The following is a 15713-nucleotide window of genomic DNA, read 5'->3' on the forward strand; positions in this document are numbered from 1 at the left end:
TCCAGTCACCATCTGCAGTGATTTTGGAGCCCAAGAAAATAAAGTCTGCCACTGTTTCCACTGTTTCTCCATCTATTTGCCATGAAGTGATGGGACCGGATGCCATGATCTTAGTTTTCTGAATGTTGAGCTTTAAGCCATCTTTTTCACTCTTCTCTTTCACTTTCATTGAGAAGCTCTTTAGTTTCTCTTCACTTTCTGCCATAAGGGTGGTGTCATCTACATATCTGAGGTTATTGATATTTCTCCCAGCAGTCTTGATTCCAGCTTGTGCTTCATCCAGCCTGGCATTTCGCATGATGTACTCTGCACATAAGTTAATAAGCAGGGTGACAGTATATAGCCTGGACGTACTCCTTTTCCAATTTGGAACCAGTCTGTTGTTCCATGTCCAGTTCTAACTGTTGCTTCTTGACCTGCATACAGATTTCTCAGGAGGCAGATAAGGTGGTCTGCTATTCCCATCTCTTGAAGAATTTTCTACAGTTTGTTGTGATCCACACAGTCAAAGACTTCGGCGTAGTCAATAAAGCAGAAGTAGATATAAATGTAAAATACTTTTTCAAATAAACTAAATCTTTTTACATTCTATAGAAGCTATCTTACTATTTGTTTATTTTGAAAGTATAAACAATTTGATTTGAACTAAGAGTGTCAGTGGAATGTATCTCCTGCTTGGAAAAGTTAGCTAAATATTGAAGAAGCTTCACTGCTTGGGCAAGAAACATCAAGGAACTGTTTGTGTCACCCAGCTGTCAATTAAAGGAAGCAAGCAAAATTTCTGTCTGTTGGCCTAGCTGGTACCATGGACTCTTCCTGAAATGATGAAGGAGAAACTGGGTCTCAGAAAAAAAATCACAAGGGATTGCTCTTTGTCAAGGATATTTCTAAACCAGACAGTGATCAACAAATAATTCACCATTGGTTATCAGATGGCTGTTGTCAGGTGGCTGTAAAATTAGACTAGCAAATTTGCTTGCTAAATAGTTTATTTGAATGAGATTATACAGAGAAAAAATACTGCCATGTGAGGTAAGTTAAAAGGAATTAAGCTTCTCATAATAGATCTGAATAGTGCTCGCCACTGGAGTTTCACTAACAAAGTGTTCAGTGGTATTAATTAAAGTAGTAAAAACATACAATGGGGGAGAAAAGCAAAAAGTTGAAAAGTGGTAGCAGTGTGCAAAATGTTTTACTTTGATACGTGCATAATAAATAAACCATCATTTGAAATTTAATGAAATCATAACTGAAACTGCCAGAGAAATTCATGCTATATGGGGTCATTCATTTTTTAACCTATCAAAGCATTTTTAGAAGATTAATGAATCCTTATAAAATTACTCTAGGTAAGCAAATATTATTACTATTACCTAAAGGAGTTTAAAAATTGAGAATTATGTCAGATATGGCACTAAAGGATTTTCTAAAAACATTATTTATTTATATTAAACAAAATTTTGAAGACAACCCTTTCACTCATGGTTTAGTATATATTTTTAAGCAGCAGGGGGACTTCAGGGCAGAAACTGAATTTCTGGTGGCAAGAAATTAAACAGGCTTTCAATTTTTCAGTAGAATATTATTTCAAAGTCTTGTATTAATAACTGAATTACACCAATACAAGGTATTAGTTACATGATATTATACCAAATAAAAGTCACTCTTAGAATCTGTGCTAATGTTTTCAATGGGACTCGTTTTCTTTTAATATTAGTTGGTAGGTCATACATCAAAATACTGGGATGAGAAGATCAAATATCATTTTAAAAACTATTATTATTTTAACAAACACATAGAAAATACCTACATGCTGATTCATAGGTAATATAATTCATAGTATTATTTTCTTTCCATTGGTTCTCTCCATACCCTCTATTGTGACTTTTCATTGAACAAAACATTTGGTTCTTCAAAGTATAACCTCCCTTAGTCTCATTCCACATAAGTATACAGAAGAAGGCATATGATTTAAATCGATCTCAGATTAAAGAGAAAGACTTTTTTCCCCATAGTTGGGGAATAGGTTTTCTTTTTCTTACGAGAATTATAAAAATGAAGTGTATTATGTTCTTTGGTACTAGCAGCTATTTGGAGATTATAGGGGTAGCTAGCCAATTTGTGTTGTTGTTCAGTCACCAAGTTGTGTCTGACTGAAGCACCAATACTCTGGCCACCTGATGGGAAGAGCCAACTCATAAGAAAAGACCCTGATGCTAAAAAAGATTGAAGGCAAGAGGAGAAGGGGATGACAGAGCATAAGATGTTTGGATGGCATCACCAACTCAATGGACATGAGTTTGGGCAAACTCCAGGAGATAGTAGAGGACAGAGAAGCCTGGCGTGCTACAGTCCATGGGGTCGCAAAGAGTCGCAAAGCTGCTAGTACCAAACATGACAGAAGACAGACAAGAGATTCATAAAAATGCAGAACTGGAGTCTTTAGGCTGCTTCATTTGTACATACCTCTAGACATTTAATTGTGTGACAATACATTTCCTTCTTTTTTTAAAATTAGTTTATTTTTTAATTGAAGGATAATTGCTTTACAGAATTTTGTTGTTTTCTGTCAAACATCAGATGAACCAGCCATAGGGATACATATGTCCTTGTTTAAAATAATTTAAACTGTTTTTTGTTTACTTATCTATTTTTGGTTGCTCATAGCCCAAACCAATGGGCTATCCTAACCAATGGACAGTTTGTTAAATCTAGGCAACAAAATGTATTTTTAAAGGAAAAATAATATTACCTGTAAAATGTTTTACCTTAAGGACATTTAGGATGTTCCGTATATGTCCTTGTTTAATCCCAGACACCATTGTGAAGAGACTGGAATGCAGAAGTGTTGCTATTAGCTGCTTTCAAGTATCTCCCAAAGGCATCTTTTCCAGTCTAGTTAAATATTAAGCAAAGTGTTTATAGTGTTTTAAGCCAAATGATTTCCTTCGGTCAAGCAAATATTTGTGAACATCTAAAGAGTATGTGAATTTAATTCACAACTTCAGTTTTGCCCCATTTATGTGTTGTTTCTTCTGGCTTTGCTTATGTTTGATTTTTGTTCCCCAGGCCTTGTTCAATTGTGATGGCACTATATGTTCTTTTAGAGGGGAGGAGATGAGACAACTCTTGCCCTTTCCTCTCATTTCCAGAGTAGCATGTTTCTGATCCCTTCCTTATAACTGAGTAGTGTTAAAGTAGACTTCTTGTTTCTCTCTATACCCTCTTACTTATGACACCCTAACAATGGAGTGACTAATTTGATATTTGTGGAGAACTTGTAACCATCCCGTAACAGTATTTCCTTTTCAAGGGGAAAAGATTTTTGTGTTCCTTTTCTAGAAAATAATCTACGCAGATGAGATAAAAGCATACACCCTTACAGGCTTCCACTGAAAATTTTATTAAAAATGGTGGTTTCTTTGTTCCTAATGGTTACCAAAGAAGAACCATCCTTCACTTGTATGTCATGAGTGTACAGTTACTTCTCAGAGGGACAGTAAATAGAAAGGTCAGAGGACTTTCTACCCTCTTCCTTCATACCAAGGCTGGAACTGATGCTAAGTTGGCCCTATAGAGGTTGCCTAAAAGCCCTGAGCTCAACTCAGACTGTCAAGATGTCCAAAGGAAACTTGCCTTCTGTAGAGGGCTGGGAAAAGCCAACAACTGAACAGGAATAAACTGACATTAAAAAAAAGAAAACAAACAAACAAACAAAAAAACCCCCAAAACCCTTTGGCTCATCCTAATACTGAGTAGGAATAAAGTAACAATTTAAGAAATTCTTTGGCTCATTTTTGGTGTCTATTTTATTGCATTGAAGGGTATTTAGGTGAGTCTTAGCCAATTGAGAGGAAACAGCTCTAATACTGTGGGTATTAGAAACAGCCCTAATGGTGGGTCCAAGGCATGGACTGGTCACAGTCTGACATTCATGGGTTGAGTTACCATGCCACAAAAGCAGACCCGGTCAGACTGTTTATTTTTTCATTTTTTCACTCAGGTATGGCAGGCTCTTCTTTGCTTCCTGTCCCCAGGTGGTATCCAACCGTGGACAGGGCCCACAGCTTGCTTTGGAAGGGCCTTGCCATCCTCTCTCTGTGCCTCTGACTAAATCTGAAATATTTCCAGCAAATATAGAACTTTGCTGAAAACTTTAGTTCCTTGGATAGAGAGAATGAAGAACATACTGTTGGGGATATAGGGTAAATTTGTCTTTTCCAGTATATGAATATCCATAGTGAAATTAATAACCACAACATCAAAACTGCCTTTTGGAGGGATGCTAAAGTACAACTGAATGGTTGTAAGCAACTTTCTTTGGATGATCAAATATGCTTAGTGTTGTTTAATTTCTTCTGCATGTTGCAGGCTTGTTTTGCTCTTATTTTTTTAGGATCTCGAAGAGGAAGATTAGGTTATTGATTTGAGATATATCATCTTTTATAATGTATACATTTAGCTATAAACTTTCCTCTCAGTACTGTTGTAACTGCGTGCCATGAATTTTGACATTTTATATTAATATTTTCATATTTATTGAGTTTCCTCTGAATAAATTCAGTGTGTCTTAAAAGTTCCCTTAAGACTTCCTCTTTGATCCATGGGTTATTAAAAGCATGTTGTTTACAATATTATAAAGCAGTTATCCTTCAACTAAAAAGAAATTTTAAAAGAAGCATTTTGCTGTGGGAGAAGGCGAGGGTGGGATGTTCTGAGAGAACATCATTAAAACAAGTATACTATCAAGGGTGAAACAGATCACCAGCCCAGGTTGGATGCATGAGACAAGTGCTCAGGGCTGGTGCACTGGGAAGACCCAGAGGGATGGGATGGAGAGGGAGGTGGGAGGGGGGATAAGGATGGGGAACACATGTAAATCCATGACTGATTCATGTCAATGTATGGCAAAAACCACTACAATATTGTAAAGTAATTAGCCTCCAACTAATAAAAACAAATGGAAAAAAAATGAAGCATTTTGTATAGTTTTCAAGTATTTGGAAATTTTTCAGTTACCTTTATATTTTGACTTCTAGTTTGAATCCATTCTGCTTCATGAACATGCTCTGAATGATTTTTTGAATAATTTAAATTTCTTTAAATTTGTTGAGGTTGGTTCCTCACTCAGGATATGATCTCTGTGTTCCATGGGGTTCTTTTTTTTTTTTTTTCATGGGGTTCTGACAAGAATGTGTATCCTGTTGCTGTTGGGTGGAATGTTTTATAAATGTTTATTAGATCCTTTGATTGATGATGTTGCTGAATTCCTTTATATCCTTGCTGATTTCCTCTGTAGTTGTTATATCAATTGTTAAGAAAGGAGAGTTGACATCTCTAACTATGACTGTGAATGTGTCTGTTCTTTGAGCCCTATGAGTTTTTTCTCAACATAGTAAGTTCAGCTTTGTTGCTAGAACATACACATTTAGAATTGCTGTGTTTTTGATGATTGACCATTTTATCATTATATAACATTTTCCTCCATCTTTGCTGATTATCTTAGCTCAGAATTCTGTTTATCTGATATTAATACAGCCAGTTCTGCTTTCTTTTGCTGAATGATATATTTTTCCATCATTTTACTGTCAATGTGCTTATATCATTATATGAGTTTCTTTTAGACAGCCTATTAGGTTGTTTTTATCCATTCTACCAATTTTTTAAAAACAAAAATTTTTCTTATTTATATTTGGCTGCTCTGGATCTTTATTGCTTTGTGAGGGCTTTCTCTAGTTGTGGCGATCAGGGGCTACTCTTCATTGTGGTGCATGGGCTTCTCATTGCAGTTTGTTGGGGAGCATGAGCTCTAGGGCCCACTGGCTTCAGCAGTTGTGGCACATAGGCTTAGTTGCTCTGAGGCACTCTGGGATCTTCCTGGACCAGGGATCGAACCTGTGGCTCCCACACTGGTAGGTGGACTCCCATCCACTGCGCCACCAGGGAAGTCCCATTCTATCAGTGTTTTTTATCCATTCTTCCAATAGTTGTGTTTTAATATAGAGCATCTATATTAATCTAACTATTGTATATGTTTAGGCTTAAGAGTACTATGTCATTTTTAAAGAATAATTTTATTAATTTTTGGTTGTGCTGAGTCTTCACTACTGCCTGGGCTTTCTCCAGTTGCACCGAGCAGAGGCTGCTCTCCAGTTGCCCTTTGAGGGCTTCTCATTGCAGTGGGTTCTCTTCTCACCGAGCACGGGCTCTCAGGCACCCGGGCTTCAGTAGTTGCAGCATGTGGGGTCTTCCCGGATCAGGGATGGAACCAGCATCCCTTGCATTGCAAGGCAGATTCTTAACCACTGGACCACCAGGGAAGCCCTTGCATACATTTTTAACATGGAGTTTACACAAGCTTCCAATGAATCACCGGTCGAGTGTCAAGGATACAGAGGAGTCAAAGATGCCCCAGAAGCTTAGTTCTTATCAACTAGAAGAATAGAACTGTCATCTAATGACTGGAGAAGACTGGGGAAGAACATTTTTTTCAAGAGGAGAAGGTATTTGGAGCTCAATTTTTGAAAGGTTAAGTTGGAGCAGGTGCTTGTGGGACATTTAAGTGGAGATGTTGAATAAATAGACATGCCATTGTGGAGTTCAGTGGAGAGGTCTGGGTAAATATAAATTCAGGAATGATCGGCATTGCAGGAGGAGTATTGAGATACAGAGTAAAGATAAGGGGATGAAGATGTACAAGGACTGAACACACTGCTGTTCTTAAATTAAAATAATTTAATTAAAATTAGGCATTCAAGTGAAGGACATGTCATTCCTGCTGAAACTGTTAGGTGTCAGGGCTCCAGAAGAGCTCTGGTCTCACAGTCCTTTATGTCTCAACGCAGAAAGGAATTTGTTGAGAGGCAATGTGATAAATGGCAACCTTCTGCAGTACTCTTGCCTGGAAGATCCCATGGGCGCAGGAGCCTGCTAGGCTGCAGTCCATGGGGTCGCCAACAGTTGGACACGACTGAGCGACTTCACTTTCACTTTTCACTTTCATGCTTTGGAGAAGGAAATGGCAACCCACTCCAGTGTTCTTGCCTGGAGAATACCAGGGATGGAGGAGCCTGGTAGGCTGCCGTCTATGGGGTCGCATAGAGTCGGACATGACTGAAGTGACTTAGCAGCAGCAGCAGCAGCAATGGGATACATGAGTGATTTCTTTGAATAGGATGCTTGTAAGGTTCACAAGCAGGCAGGCAAATGTTGCACTGCCCTGAGTGCTCAGTGGGTTACATTTTTATAATCAGAGGAAGAAAGAGGAGGGGGAGAAGGTCTTTGTTTTTCTTGAGTAGGCTTCATGTTTCAACATCAGTTCCTCCCCCAGGTAGGGCAGGGAAGTTTATTTGTCCCTCCCTATATGGTCAAGCCAGGACTGTCATAGCACTTTGGAAAAATATTTTCAGGTTGCAGTGCAATGGTGGCTTTCATTTTGAGAAGTCATCTTCCCATAAATGATTTTGTGTGTGTGTGTGTGTGCAGATCCTGTTTTGGAAGTCATTAACTTAATAGCCCTGGGCAGATTGTAGTTATTTTCTACAACTGTTTTATTATTTGGGGGGCATGGTATGAAGAACATGTCAGGGGCCAAAGAACATGTTTCAGGGGTTATTAATTCCCTTAGCTTACTGGGCAGGATGCAGGTCTCATGCCGCCATTGTTTTATTGTTTTGGGGCAAGTCTCCTGTTTCTGTTGCCTGGCTTTGTTGCCAGCAGGTTAGCTTGATTTTATCATTAAGCAAGCCAATCTGACTTTGATGCTAAGCCACTTGTTTTTGCTACATTGTTTCAGAAGTTTCCCATTACTTTCTTGAGTGATCATTAGTCTTACTGTGGTCTCCCAAATCTCCCTAAAGTTCCCTCTCTATCTACAACTCCCTAATGGGGTTTCTATGCTAACTATTTGATCATCTTATTGGGCTTCCCTGGTAGGTCAGCTGGTAAAGAATCCACGTGCAATGCAGGAGACCCTGGTTTGGTTCCTGGGTCGGGAAGATCTGCTGGAGAAGAGGTAGGCTACCCACTCCAGTATTCTTGGGCTTCCCTGGTGACTTAGCTGTTAGAGAATCCCCCTGCAGTGTGGAAGACCTGGGTTCGATCCCTGGGTTGGGAAGATCCCCTGGAGAAGGGAAAGGCTACTCACTCCAGTATCCTGGCCTGGAGAATTCCATGAACTATCTAGTCCATGGGGTCACAAACAGTTGGACATGGCTGAGCGACTTTCACTTTCACATTCTGTCCCTGAGCTTCCCATGTGGTGCTGCTGTAAAGAACCCGCATGCCAATGCAGGAGATGTAAGAGATGTGGGTTGGATCCCTGGGTCAGGAAGATCCCCTGGAGGAGGGCATGGCAACCCACTCCAGTATTGCTACCTGGAGAATCTTATGGACAGCAGAGCCTGAGGGCTACAGCCCACAGAGTTGCAGAGTTCGACAGGACTAAAGCAATTTAGAACACATGCATGCATTCTGTCCCTATCACTTTTAGGCCCTTTCTAGTTAGGGTTAGATTACAAGAACCCAGTGGTAGGGACAGAATGACAGGACAAAATAGGTGATTAAATAGTTAATCCCACTAGGGATTTTCTATAAGTAGAAAAATATGGGAGACCCCTGTAAGTTAATGATTACTTGAGAAAGCAGGTTTGCCTCAGCACAAAACCAAGCAGGCTTGCTTAGCAACAAAGCCATGCAACAGAAGCATGGGACACGCCACAAACAATAAAACAATGATGGCAGGAGACCCACATCCTGCCCAGTGATCCCTCCGAAATGCTCTCTCCACACATAAAAAACAGTAATTTGTGGACCTAGCTTGACCACACAGGGACAAGAAAACTCCCATGCTTAGCTTGGAGGAGCTAATGATGAAAACGTGATGTCTACTCAAGAAAGACAAAGGAGGTCTTCTCCTCTCTCCCCCTTTTCCTTTGATTATAAAGCTGTAGCCAACTAGTTCTTGGGGCATGGCATTTCTTGCCCACCTGCCTGTAAGCCTCACAAGTGTTCTATTCTAACAAATCACTTTTTATCTACCACTTTGCTCTTGTTGAATTCTCTGTACACTGAGACATAAAGGATTATAGTACTGGAGCTCTTCAGAGCCCCCCTGAAATGACACCAATCAGTTTCACATGTAGTGTGATTAACATACATGACCGGAAAATCTTAGTGAGATATTGCCAAGGACAAAAATTGCAAAGAAATTAAAAAAAAAAAAAAAAAACTTCAATATAAGCTCGTCATTAATGAACAGAATGACGTTTGACAAATCATGTCTCAATTGCCAAATATGCTATTGAAGTAAGTACAGCTGTTCATAGTTTGTAACATTGGGACTACCGATTAATTTAAAAAATTAAAGTGAAAGCAGTTTATACGAATGACATGCTACATAAATGCTAGCTTTAAACCAATTATGATTCACTACCTAGTGCATACCGATTAAACATAAAGGGGAAAACACTTCCCAAAATTTCTTTTTGCCTTAAAGCTTTCTATGCGAAAGCAGCCCCCCTAAAGCACAATGCACATGCGCAAGGCGTTCCATTGCCGAAGAAAGGCTGGAAAAGAGAAGGGAGGCGGGGCCTCCCCCGCGGGCCTTTCCTAACAGCTCCGCCCCTCGAACGCCAGACTGCGCCTGACGTCAAGTGAAACTTTACTTCCGCTTCCGGCAACTCACGTTTCTCTTTTCCTGTCCGGCTGGAAAGATGGCGTCCCGCAAAGAAGGCACCGGCTCATCCGCCACCTCTTCCAGCTCTACCACCGGCGCTGCAGGCAAAGGCAAAGGCAAAGGAGGATCCGGAGATTCAGCCGTGAAGCAAGTGCAGATAGATGGCTTGGTGAGTGGGGTTCCGTTTCTCCCGGCCCACGTGGGGAGCTCAGTTCCCAGCCCGGTCTTGCCAGGCGTGCTTTCCGGCAGCCTCCCCTCTGGGCTTGCTGAAGCTGGGCCAAGGTTTTTCCTAAAACTTTCTTTCTTTATCTTCACTTTCTGTTCGGAAGACGCGGCCACCTTCTCTGCCGTCTCATCAGGGAATTGAGGACTCAGAAAGTGGACCTAGGCTCGGGTGTATGTATGACAGATTCTTGGGGGCTTGTTTTGAGATGCTTGGGAATAGGGTATTTGGAGAATGACTTTTCTGGGAGGCAAGTAGGTGACGGAGGTGTCGAGAAGAATATAGGGCTTTTGGAAGGGGAGAGTAAAGTTTATTGTTTCCCTGCTGGGATCTGATATCTGTAACTCTCCAAGTGGAGATTAGTTTGTAGCCACTTTTGAGCCTGTGGTTCAGCGGTTACGTGAAACCGCGTTATTGGACTAAATACCTTATGTTGACTTCTTTCCGTCTCTGTGAATGTTGGAGTGCCTTGGGATTCGGGTTTAGGCGTCTTTCCCCCTGGTCTCTGCTTGACAAAGCTGATGAAAGCGCAACTCTGGAGTCAGACGGCTGGGCTTGAAATCCAGCGCTAAAATTAGCTGTATGACATTGGGCATATTATTAATCTCTTTGTGCTTGGTAAGTTAAATGGTAAAAGGTGTTAACATGTACTTTTAGCTGCTGCTGTTACATTTGCAGAAGTTATAGTAGTAGACTTTCTCTAAGGCTCTTCAAGACTTTAAATATTATTTGTATTCTGAGACTTCGTAGGTTTATGTTTCTTGTCAGACTTGGTTCTTGAATGCCACTCTTAGGCATTTTGCTGTCACTGTTAGGATATCTCATAGGAACTTCAAACGTAATGTGTCCAAAATAAAAATTTTTGACCCTTGCCCTGCTGCTCTCCCACTCATCGATCTTACCTCACTCTCTCCTATCTTAGTAAATGGAACTGCTGTCTACCTGTTTGAAAAGTCAAAACCTGAGCATTCATGTATGCTTGTTCTTATTTTACCTTTGGTGTCCAGTCCCTCAGCAAATTCTGTTGGTTCTACGTCCAAAATATATCGGATTTCATTTGCTTTTCTTCTAGATTCCACCAGCCATATCCACTTTAAATAAAATGTAGAATTCTTACTCAGTCTTCAAGGCCCTGCTGCTGTTGTCTCTTTCTTCAGACTCACCTCATACTTTCTTCTAGGCTTCAGTCACAGTCAGCTTTCATTGTTTTATTTTCTCAGCCTGAAATACTATCTGAAATACTTCTTCCTACTCCGTGGCTTTTTTTGAGCCTTTAAGGTATTGGCTTAAGTGTCAGCATCTCAAGAGAGGCCTTGCCTAACTATCGTGTAAAAAAATAGCTTCATTCCCATTACTCTCAATTACATCACCTTTATTTCCTTCGTAGCATTTTCCATTACTTGTTATTGTCTTGTTTGTTTTCTTGTTTTGCTCCCCCAGTAGAATGTAAGCTACTGAGGGCAGACAGGTATTATGACTTTTCATCTGTTACATTCCAAAACTGAATCAGTTAATTGAGATAGATAAGATAAATTGATGAATGAAGTATTTTAGTTTCTTTTTGTAGTACTTCCATTTCCTGTTCTGATATCTTTTTCTATAGATTGTTTTCATAGCATCTTGAATTGTTCTCTTAGCCTGCTTCAGTCCATCCTTCATACTTTTATTAAAACATGCACTTGAATGTGAAAGTTCAGACATAGTTAACTTCCCTCTTGCAATGTTTTTAGTGCGTTTGCAGTGAGTTCAAGGCTGATCAAGATGTCTTTGGCTTTTGTGTTCAGGTTAACTTGCCACTATTCCCATGCTTTGTAGGGATGACTCATTCCAGCCACACAGAACTAATTTGCTTAGTCTGATGTTTAATCACATTTGTTTCTGGCACCTTGGTGATAGCCAGGGGCAGATTTCCTTTTCTTCTTGAGTCTTTCTTTTCGAACCTTTAGTTTTGTTTCTATCAGTTTTCATCAATCTTTAATTTTACCTTAACACATGGTGATTGTCAGACTTTTCCATATTAAAATGTCCAACCCTGTCTCTTTTTACTTAGCACTTTGTGTTCATTCTTGGGCTTCCCTGATAGCTCAGTTGGTAGAGAATTCGCCTGCAATGCAGGAGACCCTGGTTCAATTCCTGGGTCGGGAAGATCCGCTGGAGAAGGGATAGGCTGCCCACTCCAGTATTTTTGAGCTTCCCTTGTGGCTTAGCGGGTAAAGAATCCGCCTGCAATGTGGAAGACCTGGGTTCCATCCCTGGGTTGGGAAGGTCCGCTGGAGAAGGGAAAGTATGCCCACTCCAGTATTCTGGCCTGGAGAATGCCATGGACTACATAGTCCATCAGATTGCAAAGAGTTGGACCCGACTGAGCGACTTTCACTTTCACTTGTGTTCATTCTTAGTCCCCACTTCTTTCGTTTGATGTCGGTGGTTAAATAATTCATTTGTATTTGTGGTCTTCCATTCTTTCTTCAACTCAGTGCTACTAGAATCTGCCATCACCAGTTTCTTGATTTAGTTTTAAAAAAGATCATTGATAACATTAGCAAAGAACTGTAAAACAACATGTAAAATAATGTCTTTAATACATAATTTAAGTAATCACAGAATAAATATCCATTTACCTGCCTTTTAACTTGAGAAGTAGAATTTTTAGTCTCTTTGAAGTCCTTTCCATTTCATCCTTTTCTCCCATCCCTTTTTTGTACCTGTAATCACTCTTGTGAGCTTTGTTTCAGTGATTTCTTGGTTTTCTTTATAGCTGTACCACACAGAGTATTCCCAAATGATTTGTTTACTTTGGCCTGTTTGTATTAATAAAAAGAATGAAGTGTTAGTTAAATCATAGTGCATGTTCACCTGTGTCTTGAATCATATATGTATCTCACACCATGATCTTGAGATCGTTCTGTTCTTGAGTGAGGAGCTCTAATTCATTCATTGTCCTTACTACTTAGCATTTCATTGCATGAGTAGAACAAAATTTTCCTCTTCTACATGTTATTGGACAGTTAGATGACTTGCTTTCCTTGTGTGAAATGGTATCTCTCAGTAATGTTTTTTTTTTTTTCTCTCAGTAATGTTAACTGTCCATTCCAATAGACTTGTAGGCCTGTTTTTTATGTACGTTGTGCAGTCAGTACTCAGTTTATCCTTATAGAATGGACGAATGAATTGTCATTGTACTCAGGTGATCTCTTTATTCCTAGGTAAGATCAAGCTAATTCTTCCTGTTGGACCTTTCATGTAAAACCCTATTTCATCTAAAACCCTATTTTCATGTAAAACCTTAAACCAGTTTGAATCTTAACCTTTCTTACGTGCATTACATTTTTGATACTCCAGGTCTGGTCCAAGGACCAGCAAGACAAGCAGAATTGGCCTTGCCTGGTAGCTTGTTAGAAAGACAGAAACACAGTATCTCAGAATTTCTCCTGATCTATTGTTTCAGGTGATTTATAACATTTTGATGTTTGAGCAGTGCTGCTCTGGGCCACATCAATCTCCTCTTTTTCTCTGAACTTTTTATTTTTATGGTGACAACTTGTGTTACTCATCTTGGCATGTAATCATATGCTGTCAATGAATGGTCTACGTGTATTAAGGAGAGTCAGGAAGAGTACTAGTTCACTTCGGTTGTGTCCGACTCTTTGCGACCCCATGGACTGCATGCAGCACGCCAGGATTCCCTGTCCATCACCAACTCCCGGAGTCCACCCAGACCCATGTCCATTGAGTCGGTGATGCCATCCAACTGTATTACCTCTGTTATCCCCTTTTCCTCCTGCCATCAGTCTTTCCCAGGATCAGGGTCTTTTCTAGTGAGTCAGTTCTTTGCATCAGGTGGCCAAAGAATTGCAATTTCAGCTTCAGTCCTTGCCATGGCCAAAGAATTGCAATTTCAGCTTCAGTCCTTGCCATGGCCAAAGAATTGCAATTTCAGCTCAGTCCTTGCAATGAATATTCAGGGCTAATTTCCTTTAGGGTGGACTGGTTGGATCTCCTTGCAGTCCAAGAGACTCTCAAGAGTCTTCTCCAACACCATAGTTCAAAAGCATCAATTCTTCAGTGCTCAGCTTTCTTTATAATTCAGTGCTTGCATTCATACATGACTACTGGAAAAACCATAGCTTTGACTAGACTGACCTTTGTTGGCAAAGTAACGTCTCTGCTTTTTAATATGCTGTCTAGGTTGGTCATAGCTTTTCTTCCAAGCGGCAAGCGTCTTTTAATTTCATGGCTGCAGTCACCATTTTGGAGCCCCCCAAAATAAAGTCTGTCACCGTTTCCACTTTCCCCATCTATTTGCCATGAAGTGATGGGATTGGATGCCATGATCTTCATTTTCTGAATGTTGAGTTTTAAGCCAACTTTTCACTCTCCTCTTTCACTTTCATCAAGAGGCTCTTTAGTTCTTCTTCACTTTCTGCCATAAGGGTGGTGTCATCTGCATACTGAGGTTGTTGATATTTCTCCTGGCAGTCTTGATTCCAGCTTGTGCTTCATCCTGCCCAGCATTTCATGTGATGTACCTGCATATAAGTTAAATAAGCAGGGTGACAATATGGAGCCTTGATTTTCTCCTTTCCCAATTTGGAACTAGTCTGTTGTTCCATGTTGTTACATGTTGCTTGTTGACCTGCATACAGATTTCTCAGGAGACAGATCAGGTGATCTGGTATTCTCATCTCTTTAAGAATTTCCCACAGTTTGTTGTGATCCACACAGTCAAAGGCTTTGACATAGTCAATAAAGCAGATATTTTTCTGGAACTCTCTTGCTTTTCCGATGATCCAACGGATGTTGGCAATTTCGTCTCTGGTTCCTTTGCCTTTTCTAAATCCAGCTTGAACATCTGGGAGTTCTTGGTTCGTGTACTATTGAAGCCTGGCTTGGAGAATTTTGAGCATTACTTTGCTAGCATATGAGATGAGTGCAATTGTGTGGTCGTTTGAACTTTCTTTGGCATTGCCTTTCTTTGGGATTGGAATGAAAACTGACCTTTTCCAGTCCTGTGGCCACTGCTGAGTTTTCCACATTTGCTGGCATATTGAGTGCAGCACTTTCACAACATCATCTTTTAGGATTTGAAATAGCTCAACTGGAATTCCATCACCTCCACTAGCTTTGTTTGTAGTGATGCTTCCTAAGGCCCACTTGACTTCACATTCCAGTATGTCTGGCTCTAGGTAAGTGATCACACCATTGTGTTTATCTGGGTTGTGAAGATCTTTTTTTGTATCGTTCTTCTGTGTATTCTTTCCTCCTCCTCTTAATATCTTCTGTTTCTGTTAGGTCCATACCACTTCTGTCCTTTATTGTGCTCATCTTTCCATGACATGTTCCCTTGGTAAGTCTAATTTTCTTGAAGAGATCTCCAGTTTTTCACATTCTATTGTTTTCCTCTATTTCCTTGCACTGATCACTGAGGAAGGCTTTCTTCTTTCTTTTTGCTCTTCTTTGGAACTCTGCATTCAAATGGGTTTATCTTTCCTTTTTTCCTTTGCCTTTAGCTTCTCTTCTTTTCTCAGCTATTTGTAAGACCTTGTCAGACAACCATTTTGCCTTTTTGCGTTTCTTTTTCTTGGAGATGGTCTTGATCCCTTCCTCCTGTACAGTGTTATGAACCTCCATCCATAGTTCTTCATGACTCTATCAGATCTAATCCCTTGAATCTATTTGTCATTTCCACTGTATAATGGTAAGGGATTTATTGTAGGTCGTATCTAAATGGTCTAGTGGTTTTCCCTACTTTCTTCAATTTAAGTCTGAATTTGGCAATAAGGAGTTCATGATCTCAGCCACAGTCAGCTCCCG

At 40.1% G+C, this 15713-nt stretch overlaps 1 protein-coding gene across 1 annotated transcript in view; it reads left to right on the plus strand.

Moving 5' to 3' along the window:
• The first annotated feature begins 9688 nt into the window (after window positions 1-9688).
• Window positions 9689-15713, plus strand: part of EIF3H (eukaryotic translation initiation factor 3 subunit H) — a 94226-nt gene continuing 88201 nt past the window's right edge. Inside the window, exon 1 of the mRNA XM_043483251.1 lies at window positions 9689-9845. Coding sequence (XP_043339186.1) covers window positions 9714-9845 — 132 coding nt within the window. The 5' untranslated portion in view covers window positions 9689-9713. The remainder of the gene's footprint in view (window positions 9846-15713) is intronic.

Source organism: Cervus canadensis, chromosome 12 (genome assembly GCF_019320065.1).
Source record: "Cervus canadensis isolate Bull #8, Minnesota chromosome 12, ASM1932006v1, whole genome shotgun sequence".
Classification (NCBI taxonomy): domain Eukaryota; kingdom Metazoa; phylum Chordata; class Mammalia; order Artiodactyla; family Cervidae; genus Cervus; species Cervus canadensis.